The 22,263-nt window shown below is 38.7% G+C and overlaps 1 protein-coding gene across 2 annotated transcripts in view; it reads right to left on the reverse strand.

Annotated features, from left to right (window-relative positions):
* LOC121329640 (atrial natriuretic peptide-converting enzyme-like) overlaps nucleotides 1-22,263 on the reverse strand; it is a 49,732-nt gene that overhangs the window by 11,222 nt on the left and 16,247 nt on the right. For both annotated transcript variants that reach the window (XM_041275340.1, XM_041275348.1), the window contains exons 5-14: nucleotides 18,100-18,281; nucleotides 12,181-12,294; nucleotides 10,741-10,848; nucleotides 10,108-10,218; nucleotides 7,814-7,936; nucleotides 7,409-7,516; nucleotides 6,190-6,421; nucleotides 5,849-5,994; nucleotides 5,051-5,158; nucleotides 1,832-1,945 (exon numbers count right to left, since the gene is read on the reverse strand). In XM_041275340.1, the coding sequence (XP_041131274.1) occupies nucleotides 1,832-1,945; nucleotides 5,051-5,158; nucleotides 5,849-5,994; nucleotides 6,190-6,421; nucleotides 7,409-7,516; nucleotides 7,814-7,936; nucleotides 10,108-10,218; nucleotides 10,741-10,848; nucleotides 12,181-12,294; nucleotides 18,100-18,281 (1,346 nt within the window). The remainder of the gene's footprint in view (nucleotides 1-1,831; nucleotides 1,946-5,050; nucleotides 5,159-5,848; nucleotides 5,995-6,189; nucleotides 6,422-7,408; nucleotides 7,517-7,813; nucleotides 7,937-10,107; nucleotides 10,219-10,740; nucleotides 10,849-12,180; nucleotides 12,295-18,099; nucleotides 18,282-22,263) is intronic.

The raw sequence follows: 22,263 nt of genomic DNA on the forward strand, positions 1-22,263 counted from the left end.
ACAGCTGAAACCTTGCTTGACCAACCACATTGCTTGTTTCATGTTCCATTGCCAGACCTGAATTTATATATATATATATATACACACACACACACACACGTTGGTTATACTTACACAGTCCTGATATGTTATTTTTTTTTTTTTTTTCTAGTATACCTTAAGGAATACCATTAAATACAGTGCACTCTATTTATAAGAATCAACCACGTATAAAGATCAAAACCACTGGGACAAAATCATTCCTATACTAACCATGCTAAAATAATCCGCTTGTAAGAATCAAGCAATCTGCTTATAAGAATCATTTCAGGGCAAATTGACTGCATGTAATACGATACTGCACCAAGTGCAATGAAGTGTACAAGCAATAAAGCTGTTTTTGAATCTGAGTTTGATCACATGTCACTTGATTAGGTAAGTACATAGCGTGTGCAGAATAATTCCCTGGTCCGCAGTGACTCACAGCAGAAACAAAGCAAGTCGTGTAGTTTATGTGAGTAGACATGGCAGAAAAAAGCAAGACGTCCGAATGCATTTGTCACAAAGACAGCCGAAGTGGGTGGCGTCAGAACCAGGAAATGAATACACAAAACAGGACGGATGATGTGAAATGATGATGGCGCTTGCTTGCGCCGGTTTATTGTAAAATAAAAGGGTTTAAACAAACAAACAGAAACAGGACACGGCACTCTACGCCAAAACAAAAAGACAAACAAAAACGGACTAACACTTAACAAAATGGTGAACTGCTAAACACACTAACAAACAAGGTGAGTTTTAAATAAACAAGTATCGTGCTGGTCCCACCAGCACGTAATAACAATTGAAATATCTAACTCTTTATCCTCCTCTCTCTCCCGTTCCCTACTCACCGAACACCCACCCGAAAACAAGTTGTTTTTATGCAGCTGTACCAAGACTCGACTACTAATCAATCATTCAATTGGAGTCTCGGTACAACTGCACGTGAATTAATAAAGTACAATTCCCCGTGCTCACATATTATTACATTTTACTTGCACGTGAAGTGCTGTGCAATCCTCGTGCCTAAATACAAACATACATTTTAAACACATGTGTTACACAGACACGTTTATATCCCGTGTACCAATGACTATACACCAACATTAAACAAACCACACGCAACACATAACAAAAAATACACACAGGGGCGGGCACTTTGTCACAGCATTGTACAGGGATTGTTTGTGTTCGCTGTTAGTGAAACTTTGTTTTAATAAAGTAAATACACATTTATTGAAAACATAAAGGAGTATGGCACTGTTACTGTGTAATATGCATGGGGGGGATTGCTGAGCTTTGCATCTTTGCATAGTAAAAAATTGAGATTTGCATTGCAACTGAGAAAAAGCAAGCCACAGATGCTTAAATACAGTGGTAGTCCTGACAGTAAAATACTGTACTGCAATATTATTTTAACTCAAATACCATTACACGTAACACCGCAGGGCAGTTAAACTAGGCACCCTTACGAGACGATCGCTTCTCAAGTATAATGTAGTAAAATAGGATTCTGCAGCTTTGAGTAAACATAATCGTGATCATATAACAATCTGCTTATAAACAAGAAAATGTTTTGATTGTTTTGATGTATTGTCTTCATTGATTGAGCATCATTGTCATTTGTATACTGTATTTAAACAGCTGATGCGCGAAGGCATGCTTTTGCTAATTGTAATCACATCAGTCCGCTTTTAAGAATCAACCTCTTATAAGAATCAAATCATCCGGGACAGATGTGACTCTTATAAATGGAGTGCACTGTATATGAAAGTGTCAGGTTGGTTAAAAAGGAGTAATGATGACTTACAGCAATTCTTTTCATCTGCCAGGTCAGGGCAGTCTGGGAATCCATCACAGATCATTGTATGTTTGATGCACCCTTTGTTCGACGGGCATTCCCACAGCCCCCGCTCAGTACAACCTGGTAACAGAAAGGGCAGCAATTTCCATCAAACAGCTATTAAAGCTATTTAAGTTAAAGTTACTTCCAAGACATTTGCTCTGTATTCAATAATATGAAAACTTTCAGTGGAAAAAGCATGGTAAAGTCTAATGATGCATGGTGAAGCCCAGAGATGTATGGTAAAGCACATTAAAATAAAACTTGGAAAATCATGGAAAAACTGCAAAATTGCTGTGCAAAATAAATCTGTTTGGGTGCTAACACAAATTTAGGGCACAATTACTGAGGGAATAAGTGAGCATTGCTTTTACGAAAGTTTTACACATTAGCCATAGCTTCTCTTTGTTTTATCAACAGAGTTTCAGAAACTAATGCACTAGATGTTATAAAAACATACATTTCCAGTAATGATTGGGCTGAATCTCTTCAAAAGAGTCAATCTATAATTGGGAATTGATACACAGGGTTACTTAAGCAGTTTTAACATTGATAATGTAAAATAAAAAAATAAAAAAAAGGTTTGCTCCTTATTTTTTATTTAAACCGAACACATAGTCAGTTCAGTTCAATTACGTTTGGTTTAAATTAAAAATATGGAGCTGCTTTGTTTACACTATCAATGAAACAGAATCATCGTCTCAATCAAAAATAAAGTGAACTTCAACACTTTTCCAACAGTCAGCTCAAAAAAAGGGACATCACTTGATCAAAAATAAAAACCGACAACGAAGAGCCCTAATTATACTGCATATTTTTTGTCAAAAAATTAGTTACAATATTTTATTCATATCGCACTTCTGGTGTACACACTGTGAGCTTTAAAACATGATTTCCTTAACAAATGCACCCTTGTTTGCAAGCAGTAAAACTGACACAGATAATGACTACTAAAAAGCTTTGCTAATACTGACTTGGTGTTGTGCAGTTCATTCTGTTATCTTCTAAGTGAAAAACTGCTGAATTAATTAATTGGTTTTTCTACCACTATGTATCTACGGTTCTTTATATCTTAATTAGTTGGTGTATTTTGTGCTTTTCCAATAAAATGTCAATAAATTGTAGATTTCAGTTACTGTAAATGGCCAGCATTATGCTCTCAATCCATCATATTAAACTGTGCTGAGTTCCAAGCTGTCCAAGAGCAGACAGACCAGGAGCCCTGCACACACTCATCCTCAATCAGGCTGTAAAACCTGTCTGGACACGTCTCAAAAAGACCCTTTCCTTCAAAATGTTGTAATTCTGTCTGTTTGATGATGACATGTCCCCTTGCAACAGTAACGTCCTCTGTGGACATCAGGTAAATGAGGTTTTGACTGCTGTCCTGCATATCAACATCAGACTACAGCGCTGGAATGTATCAGTTAGAATCCCCTGAGCACTGGGTGTTCTTTGGTAATACTATTAGACTGGGTCGATTCATTCCATAGCCAATGTCACAGTGTGTGGCTGACTGAACGACTTTGTTTATAGTTGTTTTGTTTTCTTTCTGTTCACAAATAGAGTCAGTAGATGGATTATACTATAAAAAAAAAAGTTAGACATTTTCCAGGGTAAGCTAACCTATAAGGCCATAAACTGAATTCCAGTTTGACTGTGTAATCTGTTTATTGTCAATAAATCAATAAATAAAATGGCCATGTTTACATAAAGACCAGGATTCTGTTTCTTTTCCTGAAATGTTGCATGTCCTTTGAATTCCAGTAGCCATATAAATGAGTCTAACCGACACATCAAAATGAACAACTTGTTTAACTCGCAGCCTTTTTCTTTATAACCATTTATTCCATCTGCCCTTCAACTACATAGGGAACAGCAATCAGAGTTGGCCACTTGCATGGGTATTCTTTTATGTAATAGTTTTTACTAACATAATTACTTGAATTTAAAAGAGATTCACTAAGCATCTCTACACTGTTGCGTTTAACAAAAAAAAATCTATCCAGATAGATAGATAGATAGATAGATAGATAGATAGATAGATGGATGATAACTTCACTATAACAAACTCTTCTTATAACAAACCCTCGTTTTTAACGATCCCAACAGCAAGAATCGATTTTTTCAATGCAAATTAGCCCTATTAGAATGATCACCTACATACAAGATCGACCCGGATAAAATGATCTCAGTACTGACTGACACTGAACTTTCTCCAGTGTCAAGTGTGTTATTCTCTCAGTGAAAACAAAGACCATGGTTGACGAATTCAAAGATAACGCAAATTCAAAGATCACCTATTGTAGTACGAATTATGCATGACGAATGCAATCGTTGCCTGTCCGTCATCTTCACACAAACTGCAACAAGGTAACGGGCGTGAGGAGCAATCTACGCTGAATAGTTATTTTCAATAGAAAGGCTGTGTAATTACTGTATTCAGCATGTAAGTGTACATGCTTTCCTTTTTCATTTCTTTACTGTTTTCTTTTAAACATATGTATATACACACAAGAGAAATTAGTGCTGGTGTAATTTATATGTGGAAACGGGTTTGTTTTGTGTGCTTTTTGGAGTTACGTTTGATCAAATGATTGTTTACAGACAGGCGTTTGATTGAGACTTGCTGCCTGCCTGCCTGCCTGCCTGTCCTGTATGTGTCCTCTGTGCGTTACCATCATTGGTAGCGTAACATGACCGGTTTGTTTACTCTCTGTGTTGTTTAATAAATCCTGCGCACCTGTGCCAGCGTTTCTCTCCGCCTTGCAATGCGGTTATCCACACATTTGGCACGAGTACCTTGTCACAATACCATTTAAATGTTGATCAATGTGAAGCAGTCTTTATAAAAGTACTATATATTGATGTTCAATTGAAATTTGCCATTTAGTCATTATTATGATACAGAAAAATGCCAAACCCTATTATAGTGAACACCCTGATATAACAAACATTTATCTAGGTCCTATTGGAGTTCATTATAGTGAAGTTACCCTGTGTATCTATATAAACACACACACACACGATAATGTTGTAATACATAAAACCAGTGCAAGGGTGCATATGCTTTGTGAATTTGGCCTTGTGCCACTGGGAACTATGCTGGTCTCATCCCCAAGCCTAACACTCTTTTCCTCCTGTCTGTCAGCACGTCATGTGAAATGGTAGGGGGGTATTATGTACCACAGTTTTCCTCATCACTGTCATCATCGCAGTCCGTTTGTCCATCACACCTCCTCGAGGCTAAGACACACCTTCCAGTATTACACTTGAAGTGGCTTGGTGAGCACTCTGTCAATGACAAAAGCAGATGTATTTCATTATTGAAATTAATAATACTGCTGAAAACCCTGGTTGTCCATCACTGAATGACAAAAAGCCCCTACGCTGTTGTGGTTACTGAGGAAAACTTTTCAGTCTGTGAGAACGTTCCACATCTGGGGTTCACTTGGTGGGAAGGAAGTATAATTTTGCCAGCTTTCAAAGTTGGCCTTTTTTGTTTCACTGTTTACATCTTGGCAAGTTTTTGTACTTTAACAATTCAGCTGCCCCCAGGCCTGTTGAACATACAGTACCTCTATTCTACTCTCTACTGTGGAAGCAACATAAAAAACCCTTGCAATAACACTATTCTTTTCATAGCAACTACAGCAGTGATTTTTTATTTCCACTAATATGACAAATGTTTAGCAAATTTGGTTCAATCACGTATTTCTGTTTAAGAACTTGCAATTTGAAACCTGGACCTGAAATTCCCTGAAGCATTTTTACAGGCCTCTGCAGGGTGTTACATGTTAAATGACACTGACTCCTGTCAGTTCTTGTCAGCTTCTCAGTTTTTCACTAGCACCTCATTCCCTGCATTCATTTTAAACAACACTTCTCAGGTACTCAATCGGTTTCTTCATAACCACTGCGGGTAAAAATGTTAGTTTCCTAGGAAATTTTGTGCAGCTCATCAACTGGTAAATTAGCACTAACCCTCAACGTCCTGGTCAGGCATCAGACATGTGTCATTGCCTGCGCTCTCCTCTGGAAACTGAGTACAGTCTATGTCCTCTGGCCACTGCAGGCCCACGATGGCCAGGACGGATTCACAGCGCTCCTGGGAATCTTTACACAATGACCTTAGAAGACACACATTATTTTTTGATTAAATGTTTGAAACTATGGATAATGTAGAGGTATAATGCAGTGACACAGAGAAATCAACATGAAAATGAAAAAAAGAATATGCCTAATGAAAAGCAAAACAAGTACAGAGCTTGATTTATTTGCTTCTGCATACATATACAGACTAAGGTTGCACTCAGCTCTGCTACCTGCAAGGTGGCACTTTCTTATGGGTCTTCAGGTCACACTTTGGCACGAGGACAGTGCAGGCGAAGAACATGAGGTACTTGTAACAGTTTGTCTGGACCAGGGCTGGGAAGAGGGACGACTCCCAGCTGATAGACGTCTCTTTCTGAGTCCTGTGGCCCAGGTAGTTAGGGTAGCTGGTGAAGTTGTAGGGCAGATTCATGCACAGCTCTAGAGTAATGGGTTCACAGCGACCTGTGGATGTGGGTTAATCGCACGTTATCTAAACTGAAAGAGCAGAACTAATGGCATTGAATAGTGGTGGGATGAAGATTGTGTGTTGCCTTCACTGAGTGTAGGTGTATTGTAGGTACCTGTACCGTGAACGAGGTGATCGTAAATACAACTTGTTCTTTCCACTAATCTATGAAGGCTGTTAAGTACAAAATATTAATATGAGGCCTAGGCAATTATTGGGCATCATGGTCCAAACTCAGCTTTTATTTGGTTGAAGTCAATTATCAATAATTGTAATAGTGTTACCTTTTCTTTTCTTTTTTTTACCATATATAAACATTTTTATTCACAAACTTAAAAACTATGTCTATATGTGTGGTAAGAATATGCATGTCAGTTATGTGGCCGCAACATGGCAGCCATATAATTTGTTTACATAATCAAATATGAAGACTGCACATGAAATTTACGGTATGACACATAAAAAGTTCCGCCAATGCAGAGGATTAGAAGTACCACATTTAATTATTTCCCTGCAAGAGTTTGCTGCATTTCACGGAAGAAAGACACTGTAGAAATACCTGGTCATCTGATGCACCATTAATGCAGAATATAAGAGATAGGGACATGTCTGATTTACACAGAGCTTCTCTATGAGACAGGATAGCCAGATAGGGTGCTGATATATAAGAAGGAAAAGCATACTGTATCTCAGAATAGCGCGATGTAGTGAACAGAGCTACATTTATTTTGCCCGTTGATAGAGTAGAATTTGTGAAAGGAATATAAATCGACACGAAATACTGCTTAACTCTATATTAATCACACTGATTTGTTGACCTCCTCATAAATGCCACTAAATACAATAAAAACTACAGATAAAAGAAGTACATAATAGGGTAGGTTAAAGAGTGCTGTCTTGTTAATATCCGCCACTGTTCAAATCCCAATAGACCCCATTTGGTGCTGTATCGGTTACATGTGTCAATATAGTGCAATACTTACTACAGTTTGTGCTATTCCTGTGGTTGTCACAGGCAATATTCTCACTGCAACCACCAGGGCAGAAGGTGTCTCTGCAGCCAGGGTTTCCTGCTGCACACAGACTCTGATCTGTGCAAAACAGAAGTAATGGTTTCACTATTTAATGGTAGAAAAACACATTTACATCTCAACACTGTGTGTTGTCAACTTTTTAAATAAAAACAATGCATTACTGTAGACAGCATTTTCCATTTTCTGGTTTTGCTTTATACAGCGCTATGCATTACACTGTAGAAAATGAAATAAAACCGTTAACAGATATTCATTTAGAAAACTGTGTCGTCGATCTACATGGCTATATAAGTAACTGGCCATACAAGTAGCCACGGTGCTCCAAACAGGCCTCGTTCCTCAGTGTTTCCTTACTCTGCTCTGCACTGCAGTGCTCCTCATCGCTGCCATCCTTGCAGTCCTCCTCCCCGTCACAGCGGAACGCACTGGGGATACACTGCCCATTACGGCACTCCATGAGGCCCTGGCTGGTACAGGCTGGGGAACGAGACACTCGTCATATCAGGAAAGTGCCGAGCCCAAGTATTCAGAGATTCACTGTATATACCGATTCATCACTTTAAACTACAGTACCTCATATAGGGGTTCTCACAGTTTTTAAAGAAATGTTGTTTACTTTGTCATTTAGTATGGTACAAGGCCACAAAACTTACAAGCACTATTTTAAGGCTGTTAAAGTAGAGGAGATGCATCTTTGTAGTTCAGCAGGAAGAAAGACACCACAAATAATTTTAAACCATGTGAATGAATCGCATACATGGTATATTTTCCCACTTTTGTTGCAATAAGAAAATGTAACCCAAAATTAACTACAATGAAAAACACTATGTAGTGCATTGTTAATGAAGGAAAAAAAGATTTCACTCAAAGTTTGAAAAAACATAATAAGTGACTAACTCACCGCAGGGAGTGGACTATATGCAATTTTAAAACATTCATGAGCTGTGATGATGATAGGAGTCTAATTCAGGAAGGCTATTTGTACTCTTTTTTTTACCTAAGTTTGAACTATCATTGGCTATGTTGGTGCCAGAATGGAGCTTTCTTTTTCTAGAATGTTGATGTCATTAAACAGTTACTGTGTCGTGCTTTTCTAGATTTTAGAAATGCGTGTAAGCTAGTGCCAGTTTGGTACGACTGACATTGTTCCATAGGCCAAAACGTATCAAATTCAAGAGACCAACTGAAGAATCGTCATCTTAATGAGACAGAAGTACACTTCCTCATCCACTGTAATCCCGTTGCAAGTTTCATGTTAAGCAATGTTTATTGCACACAACTTCAGAACAAATACTGCAGGGCCACTGAAACTCAGCATAAAAAAGCCAACCAGGGAAACGGCACAGAGCTACATCAATGCTTCCCCACGACTTTTATAAATTCATTCTTAAGAATTTAAAAATCTCAAAACAGGTTAACCTATTTTTTAATGTACATTATTGTTTTAAACACAAATTACAACTATAGTACAAGGTCGACACATCACCTCCAGACTGCCATTGATAAAACAATTGACATGCCAGCAGCAAGCCAATCTCTGCAGTTCAATCTGTACAGTCTAAGGTTGCGGGTCCTTACGATGATGGCATCAGATTCCATTGTTGGAAAGTATTTTAATACAAAATACTTCTTTCATAATATTTCTATTAGTTACAGCCTTTCTTTGCTGAGTAAGGAGGGGTAACCATAAAGCAAAGCACATTTGAATAGTACGTAATTAGAAACAAAAACTTCAACTGAATTCATGGTAGGGGTAGACTGTTGGCACAGCTTTAGCACAGCACATTAACAAATCTCTTTTGTCTAGAAGGGAATTTTAATGGAAAAATGTAACAAATAATTATATTTAACCATCCTCGGAGATAATAAAAAAAAGCAGAAATGACCAATGGGGCACTCCAGTTACATCGACTGTAAACCCAGATGGCCACAATTAGGCAAGTAAAATCGTAGCCTTCGTGTAATTTAACTCTAAAATCTTACAAAGTCCCTTTGTTCCTTTTTAATGCAATGCACGTTTAATAATTGGTATGTTTTTATGATGCCGGTATCCAAAATATTAGCATAGCCCTCCTTAATTACCATAAAATCATACTCACATGCATGGGGTTTAGATGTTTGGTGTCAAAATAAAAAAATACAGGGTCAGTGGATTTTTTCAGGAATAATAGAGCTACTATCATACTATTGCTGTTGTAAACTTAGCCATTGTGTCCTGAACGGCATCAGTTAATAATATCCCTGTAGCATTTAAAGAACAGAAACAACAGCAGTGTCAAAGTGGAATAGATGGCACAGAATCATTTCACTCAGCATAGCCAAAACAGGGTGCAGCATATGCTTTCTATAGGGTTCTGCTTACACTGCGCCTGCCAGCCGTGTGTAACTGAAACTTAGGAGGGCAAGTCCAAGGGTACACAGTAAGTCAGTAAATCAGTTCAGGAATTGAAATCCAAGGTCATTAGCAGCTTCATAGCCCCCCCCCCCTTGAATGGTTAGAATACACTGCCTTGTTCAATTGCATTTGTCCCAGTCTAAAACAAAACAAGCCTAGCCCTGCCAATGAAGAACATATCAAAATTAGTTTGTTTAGCCTTGCTCCCGACACATACCCACACAGTAGGCTCTTATCTCTTAGAGTAACTTACAACAGTTGACCTCGTCGCTCTTGTCGACACAGTCGTGGTCCCCATCACACACCCAGTCTGAGGTGATGCACCTCCCATCTCCACAACGGTGCTCTTCCTTTGGATCACACTCTGCAAAGGTTACACACAGACAGTAGTGGTCACATACATTATTACAGATATTACATCACTGTGGGCCCTATTCACAAAAGGACTGTTTTTTGTTTTGTTTTGTTTTGTTTTCTTACATGTTAAATAAATGCTTTGAAAATAAACCTCTAACCTTCTATTAAAGAAAGTTAAAAAAAGGTTTCGTAAACTGCAAATTTGACCTTAAAGTTCTGTGAATTGGGCCCAACAATTCATTACATGTGACTCACCACTCTGCCTAGGTTAGCTGCGAGCTGCTTTCGTATGGACTGCCTTTATGCTTAAAGACAGCATACTTCGTCTCTGTGCCACAGCCATACAAGACCAGTAAGGTCAAGTAGACAAATGTTCCTTCAACTAAAACTAGATTTGGGGAATGAAAACAGACCTGACTGGTGAAGTGTACAGAATATTAAACTATGGAAACAAGGCTGAAGACATAATGCAAATGACTACACACTCTGCAGCTTTAACTATAAAGACCATCTAGAAAAGCAGACTCACCACAATTGAGCTCATCACTCAGATCCCCACAGTCATCATAGCCATCGCATCTCAAACTATGGCTCAGGCACTTGCCAGTGCCACACTGAAACTGGACCTCAGTGCAGTCTGAAAACAAGCATGCTCATGTATGTTAGCCTGCTATATCTTTTTTTCAACATGTTTCTTAACATAGATGTATGCAGTACAACACTTTAGGTTGCTTGCATGTAAAGAATGATGCATTTGAACAGGAATTGATTTCAGTGGTCTACTTTTTCTAGTTCACAAACTCTCATTGGATTTAGTTTAAAACACCAATGTTCCTTTCAAATTGTTAAGCTCTGATCACTTTTTGATTTTCATGTTCTGCCGTGGCATACCCAATACACAGTTTACTTGTAAAAATAAAATATATAATTTCAAATGTGTGAGATAAACAAGCCTCTGGGTTATGTAAAGATGTGTGTCGTACACTGAGTGCTTGAAACTGGACACGTTTGTGTTTTGAGGAGGGATTCTTTTCTTTAAAATCTGCTAACAAGTTTAAAACACTCAAAACCATTGTCAGCCTTTATTATCTCTTCCAGCCCGACTCCTGCAAGCTATCATTCGACTGTGACCCACATTGCTGTTCTGATGTCACACACACTAACTGAATACATGTGCTGACAGTCCCGGCTGTGAAAGTCCTTCCTCTACTGCCTCTGCTTGCTGGATACCACGCTGGGTGTGTGCTTCAAGCCTCAGTCAGTATGTACCTTTCCTTGCCAGCGTCAGGTCTGATATTTGAAGTCTTACCAACATAATTCAAGAATATTATTATCATTAAAAGGACAGGGTTTTTCTTCTGTGCACACTAACAAATGTGGTTAGTATTTTCACTGAGAAAAGCAAATGCAAGCAGTGCAGTATAGTAGAATTTATCTACTTTACATATGATGAAACTTGGAGACATACTGCATGACCTCTAATATTCTCTACACTCTCAGCCACAGCTGTCTGTAATACTGTGAAAAACAGGACCTCAGTGAAAGCCACTAGAAAGGGAAAAGATCTGTAGGTACCTGAGGCCACCCTGAGCCTTGCCAGACCACCCTGTGTGAAATGCCCTTTTTGTCTATTTTCATATGCGTTGTTAAACCATTTATAATCTTATATTAGAAGGCCTTGATCAGCTAAGCATGGGGATACGTCTTACTAACAACTTAATACCTCTGACTCAGCAATAAATCCAAAACAGGAGGACTCCACACTCTGAAGGTACGCAGATATGTTCTAAAGCCAGTTTTGCCATGTGTAAATATTTTTCTTGGTCGCCAGATAAGCAACATAGGAGGCATTAAGATATAAATGCCACACAAGTCCCTGTTGCCTAGGCTACAATAGATGACTTCTCAATGACCCTTGAAGAGTATGAGCATTCCCAGTTTGAAAGAAAAGGTTCCCCAAGTAACATACTGCAGTGCGCCTCATCACTCCAGTCATCACAGTCATTGTAGCCGTTACACAGCAGCTTCTTGGAGATACAGATGCCCGTGGCACACGGGAAGCTATCCTGTCCACCACACATAACTGGAAGAGGAGAAAAAGAGAAACATGGATTCATTGTTGGGGGGGGATCAGATTTTTTGGTGCTAATGTCAGGTTCAAAACTAAATATTAATCTCAAACTATCTAGACGTGGTCTAACTGCAAACATACTGTGTATTGAATGATGTACAGTACTTTTATTCATGCTTACTGAAAAAAAAGAAAAGTTGGTTTAACTGAGGCTTTTTTTGTGCAGATTGGGCACCGAACTTCACAGAACAAAATAATATCCATATACTTGCGAGGGTTTTCAAATATATTGAATCATATTATTTTTTTTAAAAAGTGGACTAAACAAAAACAAATTCAGAGAATAAATGAAAAAAAGGACACTGTTGAAGCAAGTTAGGATTTTATTAAGTCATTAAGGTCATTGCTAGATCATTTTCTTTTCACATTCCAACAATTAAACACATCCTCTTGCTAACATACTTTCCCCCTATCAACTGGACAAAGACAGCGGTCCAATCAATGTGTGGTCATCCATAAAAAGAAAGAGCCGAGTTAACAGGAGGCGGAAACAATACTGGAATGCTGAGGAGCTGTTTAGAGCATTTACCCCTTTTTATTGTAATTCTCACAAAAGCAAGAAAACAACCCTAACATATAGGAGTCAGAGTCCTTTGTGGTGCCTCTTAGAAACCTAAGAAGTATAACTAGAGATATAAAAGACTATTGTTCATTGGCGTTCCAATTAAAAAGTGGCTTGCAACGAGCCATCTCAATTGTATTTCTTCAATGGACAATTTTAAGGGTCTGTGTAGAGTATATCAATAAATTAAAGGGTTCCCCCCTGTGTAACAAAAAGACTTATATGCTTGTATTTGAGAAGTTACCATGGAGAGTCCACAAATTAAACAAACACATTTACTAGAGGATATTATCGTTATCTAGCTTCAAAATGAAGGATGCAAGAACCTCATGTTTCACTAGTTACTCAAAATATTTGTTGTAAGTTAGATGTCTGGGGTGAGCAAGAGATTTGCTTTGAGTGCTTCACTTAATAAAATATCTGTTGATTAATACACACAGGTTTATTACACTTTCGAAGTTTGTTGGTTTGGCAAGGTTAAAGCCCTGCTGGTCTAAATAATGTGTGTGTGTGGGGGTGTAAGGTTGGCAGGGATGGGGTTAAAACTGTCCCTTCCAGCATTCACATTAGGGAATAGCCACACCTGCGATTGCTGGCAGGGACAGATTTAACCCCATCCCTGCCAACCTTACATTCCCTCCACACAGTAGGGTTTCTGCCCTGCCATAGTTGGACATAAGCTTTGAATATGAGGCACTGAACTACTGAGTTGGTGGGCTCTCCTCAGAAGAATCAGGTATTAGTTAAGTTTTATTAGAATGTTTTTATATCAAAACGAATGAACAAATGTAAGTGGTTTTAATAGATTAGGTTCTGACAAGTCATTAGATTATTTGATATCAGTTCACACTGTCAGAAGAAGTTGTTTTATTATCATTGAATAGTACTTAATCATTAAAGTTGTGAGAATTACCCATTACATATGGGCTATGCCTTCCTATTGGTAGGTGTTCACTGAGCTCGCTATACCAGAGCTGCCGATAGGCCCCTTCTTTGGGTGACGCCCTCGATCCCGCCTACTGAAAGGTTAAAGCCATCATCCTATGGAAGCCATTTCTCTTTTTGAAGCCGTGAGGGTGAACAATGCGACCTCGCTGGTTGGTGGTCAGCCTCTCTTTCAGGGAACCAGGGTTATGATAAGTAACCTAACGTTCACTTTCAATTTGAAGATGACCATCAAAACATTACGTATGGGAAATGTATACCAGAGCCATTGCGAGGGAGAAGGAACGACAGCTTATGAGGGACGCGTCAGAACCACTTAACCCTAGGTTAGCCATGCGAGCGTGCAACCTCAAGGACCCTCGTGCTATTGAGAAATCGAGAACCTGGAGAATGTATGCGGTGTAGCCCAGCTAGCCGTCGTACATATATTGGACAGTGAGGCCCCTCTGAAGAGGGCCCAAGATGTAGTGGAGGGCGCAGCTACTCTCCCAGGTGGGGGTAAGCCAACACTTTCATACGCCGCAGAGACTGTATCCACTATTTAGTGGGACAGTCGCTGTTTTAAGTGGCGCTGTCCTAGGGTCTGTAAACCAAACAAACAAAGAGCTGGTCATAATGACGCAGAGCTCTTGTTCTATCCACACAACATCTCAGCGCCTGCATTGGGCAGAGGAAATTCAATCTCTTATCCTCCTCCGAAGAAAACAGAGGTGGATGGAAGGCTGTGATCACCTTGGGGAGGAAAGCAGGGTTTGTACGCAGTGACAACCTGCTGCCATCATCCCAAATCCGCATAAAGGAGCTGTGCACAGACAGTGCCTGTAGCCCACTGACCTGCTTTGCAGAGGTAATAGCCAAGAGGAAGGCTGTCTCCCTAGACAGATGCTTCAACTCTATGGAGCATATGGGCAACGCCAAGTGGGCTGCCTAAGCGGTGGAGAGAATACCACAGGGGGCAATGCATCGCCTCCACCGAGGCGAAGAGATCGGTCTGCACCTTCCCAAACCATTCCCAAATGTGCTCCACTACCTGCGGGTGGAGTCACCACTCTGAAGGATGAGCACCCTCCCCTGACAGGAGGTCCGCTGCCCAATTCAGGATCCAGAAGGCAATGCAACCCTGGGCACTGGAGGCCATCCTGGTGGTTGACACATGCCACCACTGATGTGTTGTCAGTTTGGACCAGTACACGTGTCTTGCAACACTGGGACACAGTGCTGGAGAGCCAGGAAAACAGCCTGCAGCCTGCTTGGAGCAGGCGCATGCATAATATACAGCTGCGGCCTGATACAGCTGCAGCCTTCAAACCCAACAGTTTTAGGCACTGCACCAGAGGGATCTGTGATCCCTGTTGAAACAGGGAGAGGCAACTTTGAATAGCTGCTACTCTGTCGTCTGCACCGGTATAAGCCGACTCTTTGCATCATTGATGGTTGGTCCCAGCCTTGCCAGGTGCTGCATCACAGTCGCCGTGTGGGCCACTGCTCCCTCTCACAACTGAGAAGAGGACGGCAGACTCAATTATAGGCTACAACCCAGTCAGCAACAGGTTAATATCAGATTGTCTCCAGGGCCACCCAGTAAACAGCACCCAAGTACAGGTCTACGCAACCACATCATTAGTAGAGGAAGAAATAGATCAGTTCTATGGGAATATCCAAGAAGTAATGGAAAGTGTACCAAAGGGAGAGGTTCTGGTGGTCATGGCAGACTTTAACGCAAAGATAGGAGACACTGGAGTGACAGGGATAGCTGGCAAGTATGGCCTTGGTGCACAGAACGAAGCTAGTGAGAGACTGCTAAATTTCTGTGTAGAGAACAAACTCATTGTCACCAACACATGGTTTAAACAACCCAAGCGAAGACTTTACACCTGGACCTCTCCCGACTGGCAATTTCGTAATCAAATAGACTACATCCTGATCAGCAGACAATGGAGAAGTGTAGTGCAATCGACTAACACACTTTCAGATCCAGATTGCGAACTTCTTGTAGCCAAGCTCAAAGTTAAGTTAAAGAAAGTGAAGAACTATAAGTATCCAGCCAGATAAGACCTGCAGGCTATACCAAAGCAATATTCAATAGAGGTTAAGAATAGATTCGGCAATTTGGACTTGATCGACCATGAGCCAGATGAATTACGGCAGGAAATGAAAGCAGCTGTGAGGGAGGCAGTCGAAAAGCACAGTAACAAGTGTACATATTAACAATAACATAGCAATGGTACATATGCCCATTATATATAGACATATACACACACTAAATTAATGTTTTCTACATTATTTTACATTCCAAGCTATTTGCAGGACCTGCAGTAGCCTACTCTAAAAGTAACCAACTTAAGAGTAAATCTGCAAAAAACAGAGTTGTACTGCCATCCAGTTTTACAAGAATTCCATTGGACTTTCAAACACTTAGAATACACCTTCAACTAGGCTCTTGGCTGAGCAAAGCGTTCTTGTTACTCATACAGAGATAAAAGAGTCCTCAGTAGGATATTGTTGAAAGCGTTAATGTTCAAGCTGCAGCGTTCCAATTAAATGCTTCTAAACCAGATTAAGCCAGACAAAAGACTCCCTGCATACCCTCTGAGAACCTTAACTATTCACAAGCAGTCCTTTCTACCCTTTCCAGCCCAGCCTCTCCCCCTGTCTAGATGATGATTGGATGTTTCCATTTTGTGTTGAAAAAACCAATTGCTAACCCAGTTTTAAAATATATATATATATATATATATATATATATATATATATATATATATATATATATATATATATATTTATTTACTGAAATCTTCTCTGTAAAGCAGGTACTTTAAATGGCACAAATAACCATTGCATCCTTTTGTGGAGGCACAAGTTTTCATAAATAAATATATTAGGTACAGAAATTGTGCACAATACTGGAAGTAAATGTTATTTTTTTAACTGCAATATCTTTAAAGTGTTACAGAAATACATAGCTGAAAAAAAAATCATCTTTATTCAAAAAACAGTTTAAGGTAAGACTGTCACAAATAGGCCAAAAAGAAAACAAAACTGCTAAGATAAAAGATTTTGGTTAATTAACAAGACAATTGACTTTCCATTTGGTATGTTAGTGAAAGTTGTATCATTCTTCAAATTCCAATACAGTTTATGAGTCTTAAGCTCCATTACTGTGTGTTGCTCTTGTTTTTGGATCAGTTTCATACGGAAAAGTATTGAAACGTTTATGTATTATAACCGAATGCTTACGGATAAATAAAAGAGTTGATTAAAATAATATTTTATTAAAATGATGTCTGTTCCTTTGTTAGAAAGCATGTGAATTATCTAGATGTTTTGGTATTTTCATATTTTAGGGAAAACATATGGAATTATTTAGTATGCAGAATGCCTTAGTGCAACTTTCCTTGAATGATCCGACAAAATGAACTTCTCCAGCACTGGGTCGGTTAATGCTTACAGTTAATGAGTTGAAGCCCATCTACAATCACATGAATAATTCAAAATAATTAAAAACAAGCACACTGATGGTCAAAGGATGGAATGGGTTATTTATTTTAAAATGTGCATTATTAACGCAATTTCAATTTAACGTCTGTGCATCCATCTGGTCATTTGAGTTTTATGCAGTTTTTCAAGGCTTGTGGTTATCAAGTGAGTCAATGTGATTATCAAACAAAATAAGCTGTTATTATACATTGAACTTCAAATGAAGTCAATATATGAACATATATTTCAATCATTAGTACCTATTGTCCACTGTGCAGGGTGAAAATATATTATTATTATTATTATTATTATTATTATTGTTATTATTATGAACCAGAGCATAAAATTCGCTTTGGCTTTTTTAGAGGGTGGAGTTGGATGATTTCCTCTTCACTTAAGAGCCTCTGCTTTCTGAGGGCCATCGGGCTACACTGCTTTCTCCAAAAATTCCTCCTGTCTTCTGCATATGGAACTTTAAATCTGCTGGCCATTGTTGTTTGCTACGGCATTGATACTGTTTTGTTGTGTTCATGTACTGGCTATAGGAGGTTGGCAGTCTTATTATACACTGGTCTCGTCCCACCACCTAATATTATTATACACTGGTCTTGCACCACCACTATGTATAACAAGACCGTAAAACACAGATGTTTATAGGAAATTATCATTGGTCATGTATTACAATAATAATAATAATAATAATAATAATAGGGATCACCATTCTTCAAATAACAGTGTTATTAGAAGGAGTAGCTACAGAAACAGTGACTCACATGACTTTCCTTTCTCCGTCTGGGGTCTGAAGCAGGTTTGGTTGTCATTTCCTGCCATGGTTTCGTTGCTGAACTGAGAGCACCTGAGGAACGCTGGCCAGGAAGCATTCACCAAGCGGAGAAATGGCTCACATCCTTCCTTTGCAGCTTCGCAAAACCACATGCATGGAAGAATTACACTCCTTTCAGACAAGAAGGACAAATCAGCCACTTTGCCAATATTTTAGAATACTTCAATATAAAAATATGAATACAACATCAAACAGCAAGTTATAAACAACAATACAAATGTGCTCTCTTAATTGCAGGCATTTGTAGTTTAACAGAATTGGACCTCAGGACAGGCACGTTTTATTATTTTCTTAAATTCCAATGGCACGGTGACAGCAGAGGTTCAACAGAGCAGCATCTAGAGAATCGTCACTAGAAAGTACAATCTGAGGTGAACTGTGCATCCTGGATCCTTTGATGAAAAGCTAAAGCAAATTTGGAAATCAGGCACAGCAATAATACAAAGGCTTTTGGGATGATTAAATATGGCTGGGATAAAGAAATAATGTACAGTATACCCGACATGAGAACCAGACCAGAAGTACTGTATATAACTAAGATTTTAAATGTTGATTGTAAAGCTTTTGTTCCTCACTGCCTGCATGTTCTGCTCATATATTTAGAGGGGGTTTCTTACACAGACATGGTTTATAGAAACTACTTGCACAGATGGCTATCACTTTTTAGAGTTTTAAATCTTTCCAATTTAAGATTTGTTCTGTTTTTTGTTCTAACCTCATATCTTCTGCCCTTAAGAAATGAGAAATGGTTAAATGAGAAAAGTTACAGAAAGGGGGAAGAGATAGCCAGCTATCTGGAGTCATCAATATAGTTCTGGATAGATTCAATAGTGCAGGACCTGTAGTTGATTAGACGATCTATCTTCTACATGTTCTAGTGGTTATACAACCCACTGGGGATCAAATTCCAGTGTCCTGGTTACTTCCAACTGCTCAGCAATCCTGAGTCACTCCTTATTTGTTTCTCCCTTCAAAACGCTGAACTGGCAGATGGTTTGTATGCAGCAGTGGCCCCGGGTTACTGTGTATATAATTAATCAGTCAAGAAAATAAGTGAGGCAAGGTTGGACAGTAAATATGACTTTATATATTTTGTTTAAATATATCTGAGAGAGCATAAGTACATAAATAAATAACAGAAAATGTTTTTGAAGTTCATACTGCATAGTTATCAAAATCTTTTTGGCGTCCAGCTCTCTGTCTTGCTTGCCGACTGCTATGTAATACAGTTTAAATCCGTACCATATTTGTTTCCATCATTGAGTTGAATTTGTTTGAGTTTCAGAAAGTCAGAAAACAGTGCTGTTTTAATCACCATTTCAGTGTTTGGAGCATCTTTCTTTTGTAGTATGTGTTGTAATTCATTTTCTGTTAAGTCACAGAATTGCTGTTCAGCAGTTTTTTTCACATTCAGCAATTTTCTCTTGTTCTGAGGAGTGGAGATGAAAGGCATTCCTTTGAAAAGGGTGGGACTGACAGTGATGTGAACCAATCACATGACAGAAGGAGACAATTGCCTGGTGGCGTAGTGCTTGAAAATTCTACACACACACACACTATATCCACAATAAAAATAATTTTAATATATTTTTTTTTATTTTAATATAGCACCTTTTGTAGTGGACCACCATCACAAAGCGCTTTACAAGATAAGAGACTAGGGTGTGTGAACTGCATCAGCTGCAGAGCCACGTACAACAACACTCCGAAAGAAGGAGCACAAGGAGATAAAGTGACTCGCTCAGGGTCACACAATGAATCAATGGCTGAGCTGGGATTTGAACCGGGTACCTCCTGCTTTCTTTAACTACTGGACCACACAGCCTCCAATAGTACCAGGATATTCCACCTTGTTTAATTTGGATCAGGAATGAGCTCAACAAGAGTTTATTTGTATTGCACATGTTTTAATAAACACTTGAAAAAATTTACAGATGTATTGATGTGTTTCTTCATATTTTAGCTGAGTGCATACTTTACTGTACAACTGGTTTTACATTTTAAGACTTGACCTAACATATATGGCTATAAATGTATTTATTGCTCATGGAAGAACTAGAGTAATTTCTTTTTCATTTTATCAATACCTCAAGAACTAATGTTCTTTGTTTGATCCTCTGAACAATGGCCAATTCCAAGTGAAAAAAAAAAACTTATAATGTGGGACTGTGACGGGGTGCCCAACCTTTGTGTATATTTTATGTATTATTATTATTATTATTATTATTATTATTATTATTATTATTATTGTGCATGTGTGCTGTGTTTATGTGCAGACGGACGAAGACCGTTCGTCATTCTTCTTCTTCTTCTTATTATTATTATTATTATTATTGGAGACCGGCAAAAAGCCAGTCTCGTAAAGTGTAGCGAGCATGGATGTGGGTAAATTCCCCATCCCAATAAAACCAGTGGGAATGTGGCTGGAGCCTTAATGAGGTCATTTCTTAATGGGTAATTAAGGCTCCACCCACAGATATAAAAGACCCACTCCTGGCTCATGGTGGTTGGAGAGTAGGAGAATCTTAGTGAGAGCAAATGCTACCAGCCAGAGAGTAAAAGGTGCATGTTCTAAAGAAACGTGCATTACTGTTTATTGTTTGTTTTGTTTTGGCCAATGTGCCCATTTCTTTGTGTATGTTTTGTTTAAATCTTTATTTTTGCATTTATTAAATACGAGTGCAGCAGCGTCGTTTTGCCCCGTACAATCTGTGGTTATGTTTCATTTCCTGGTCTGACATCACCTCCCACATGCCATGCAAAGTCATCTGTGACAGGGACAAACAATGTCAAGTACCATAACAGTGTAGCAGAGCCAGGATAAGAAAAGAAAACAACCATACATTTAGTCCCAGAATCAATAGCTGCCTTAATGGTTTAATCCAACCAATACATTTTAGCTAGTATTACCACAAAGATATGATCCAACACACTCCGGTAATCCACTGAAATCCATGGCACTGTAATCAGTACCAGTGTGTTAACATATTATTTGTATAATACTGTGTTTGTTACAGATACATTATTTTTACTGCTATCATTATGGTATCCCATAGGTACAATTTAAACTGAAAGAGAACAAACAAAACACTTTAAATATAATTTTTCTTTAAGGATTGTTTAAAACCACTCCAGTGTATTACTAAGTGGCAATGTGGTCTGCAGTAGCGGGGTATTCTTGTGTAATTATCTCTTAATCACTTACTCTCCTCATCCAGAGACAAAGAGAGACTCTACTACAGCTCCCTGACAGCATGTGTTTTTTCTATTTTGTGTTCAGTGTTTGGTCGTGGGTGACTTGTTGTTCAAGTCATGACCTTGACTTAAGTTTTAATAAAACTAGCTGCAGGAGTGGAGATCCTACCCTGTCTGTAAACTAAGACTTCAACAGAATATAAATTAGTTTAACTTACATATCTGCAATTGTATAACAGGCATTAATCTGTTTTATGTTCCTGTGCCAGGTGGAATGTTTTACATAGTGGTCCGAGTTTTCCACATGCCGCCTTCTTATTTTTGGAATCTCAGTATATCAGCTAAGGAGGATCGAATAAGTAATATCTTTATATGTCCAGCAAAAAAAAAAAAAAAAAAAAAAACATGCTCTGAAGATTTGAGATTATTTCAATTGAGCTGCACTGTTTATACTTCTTTGTACACAGACTAACTGCAATATTTAAACAAAACAAAGCTAGACTTTTCCGTACTGGTACTGTGCCTAAGAATGTAACAGCAAACTTTGTTGAAGTTATTACCAGATCGACTATAACTGAGGAAACTGCAACTCATTTGATTTGATGTCATACTAACGTATTCTATTTGTTCTTTTCGCTGTCCCTTCAGAACATCACAGCTGGGTACAGTTACAACTTATTGAATTCTGTTTGATCTGAAACAACAGCAGTCAAATCCTATCTAGTTTTATTAGGGCAATATGTCTTTGGAACATGGCCCGTGACAAGAATCTTAAGGAGACTAATAATTATTCAATACAAGATTTGTAACTCTGCCATTGCCGGTCCCAAGCCCGTGATGAGAAAGGAGGAGGGTTGGGCGAGGGGCTAGCGACCCCTCACCATAGAAAAACCCACTG

This window comes from Polyodon spathula, chromosome 2, assembly GCF_017654505.1.
Source record: "Polyodon spathula isolate WHYD16114869_AA chromosome 2, ASM1765450v1, whole genome shotgun sequence".
In the NCBI taxonomy this organism is placed as follows: Eukaryota; Metazoa; Chordata; class Actinopteri; order Acipenseriformes; family Polyodontidae; genus Polyodon; species Polyodon spathula.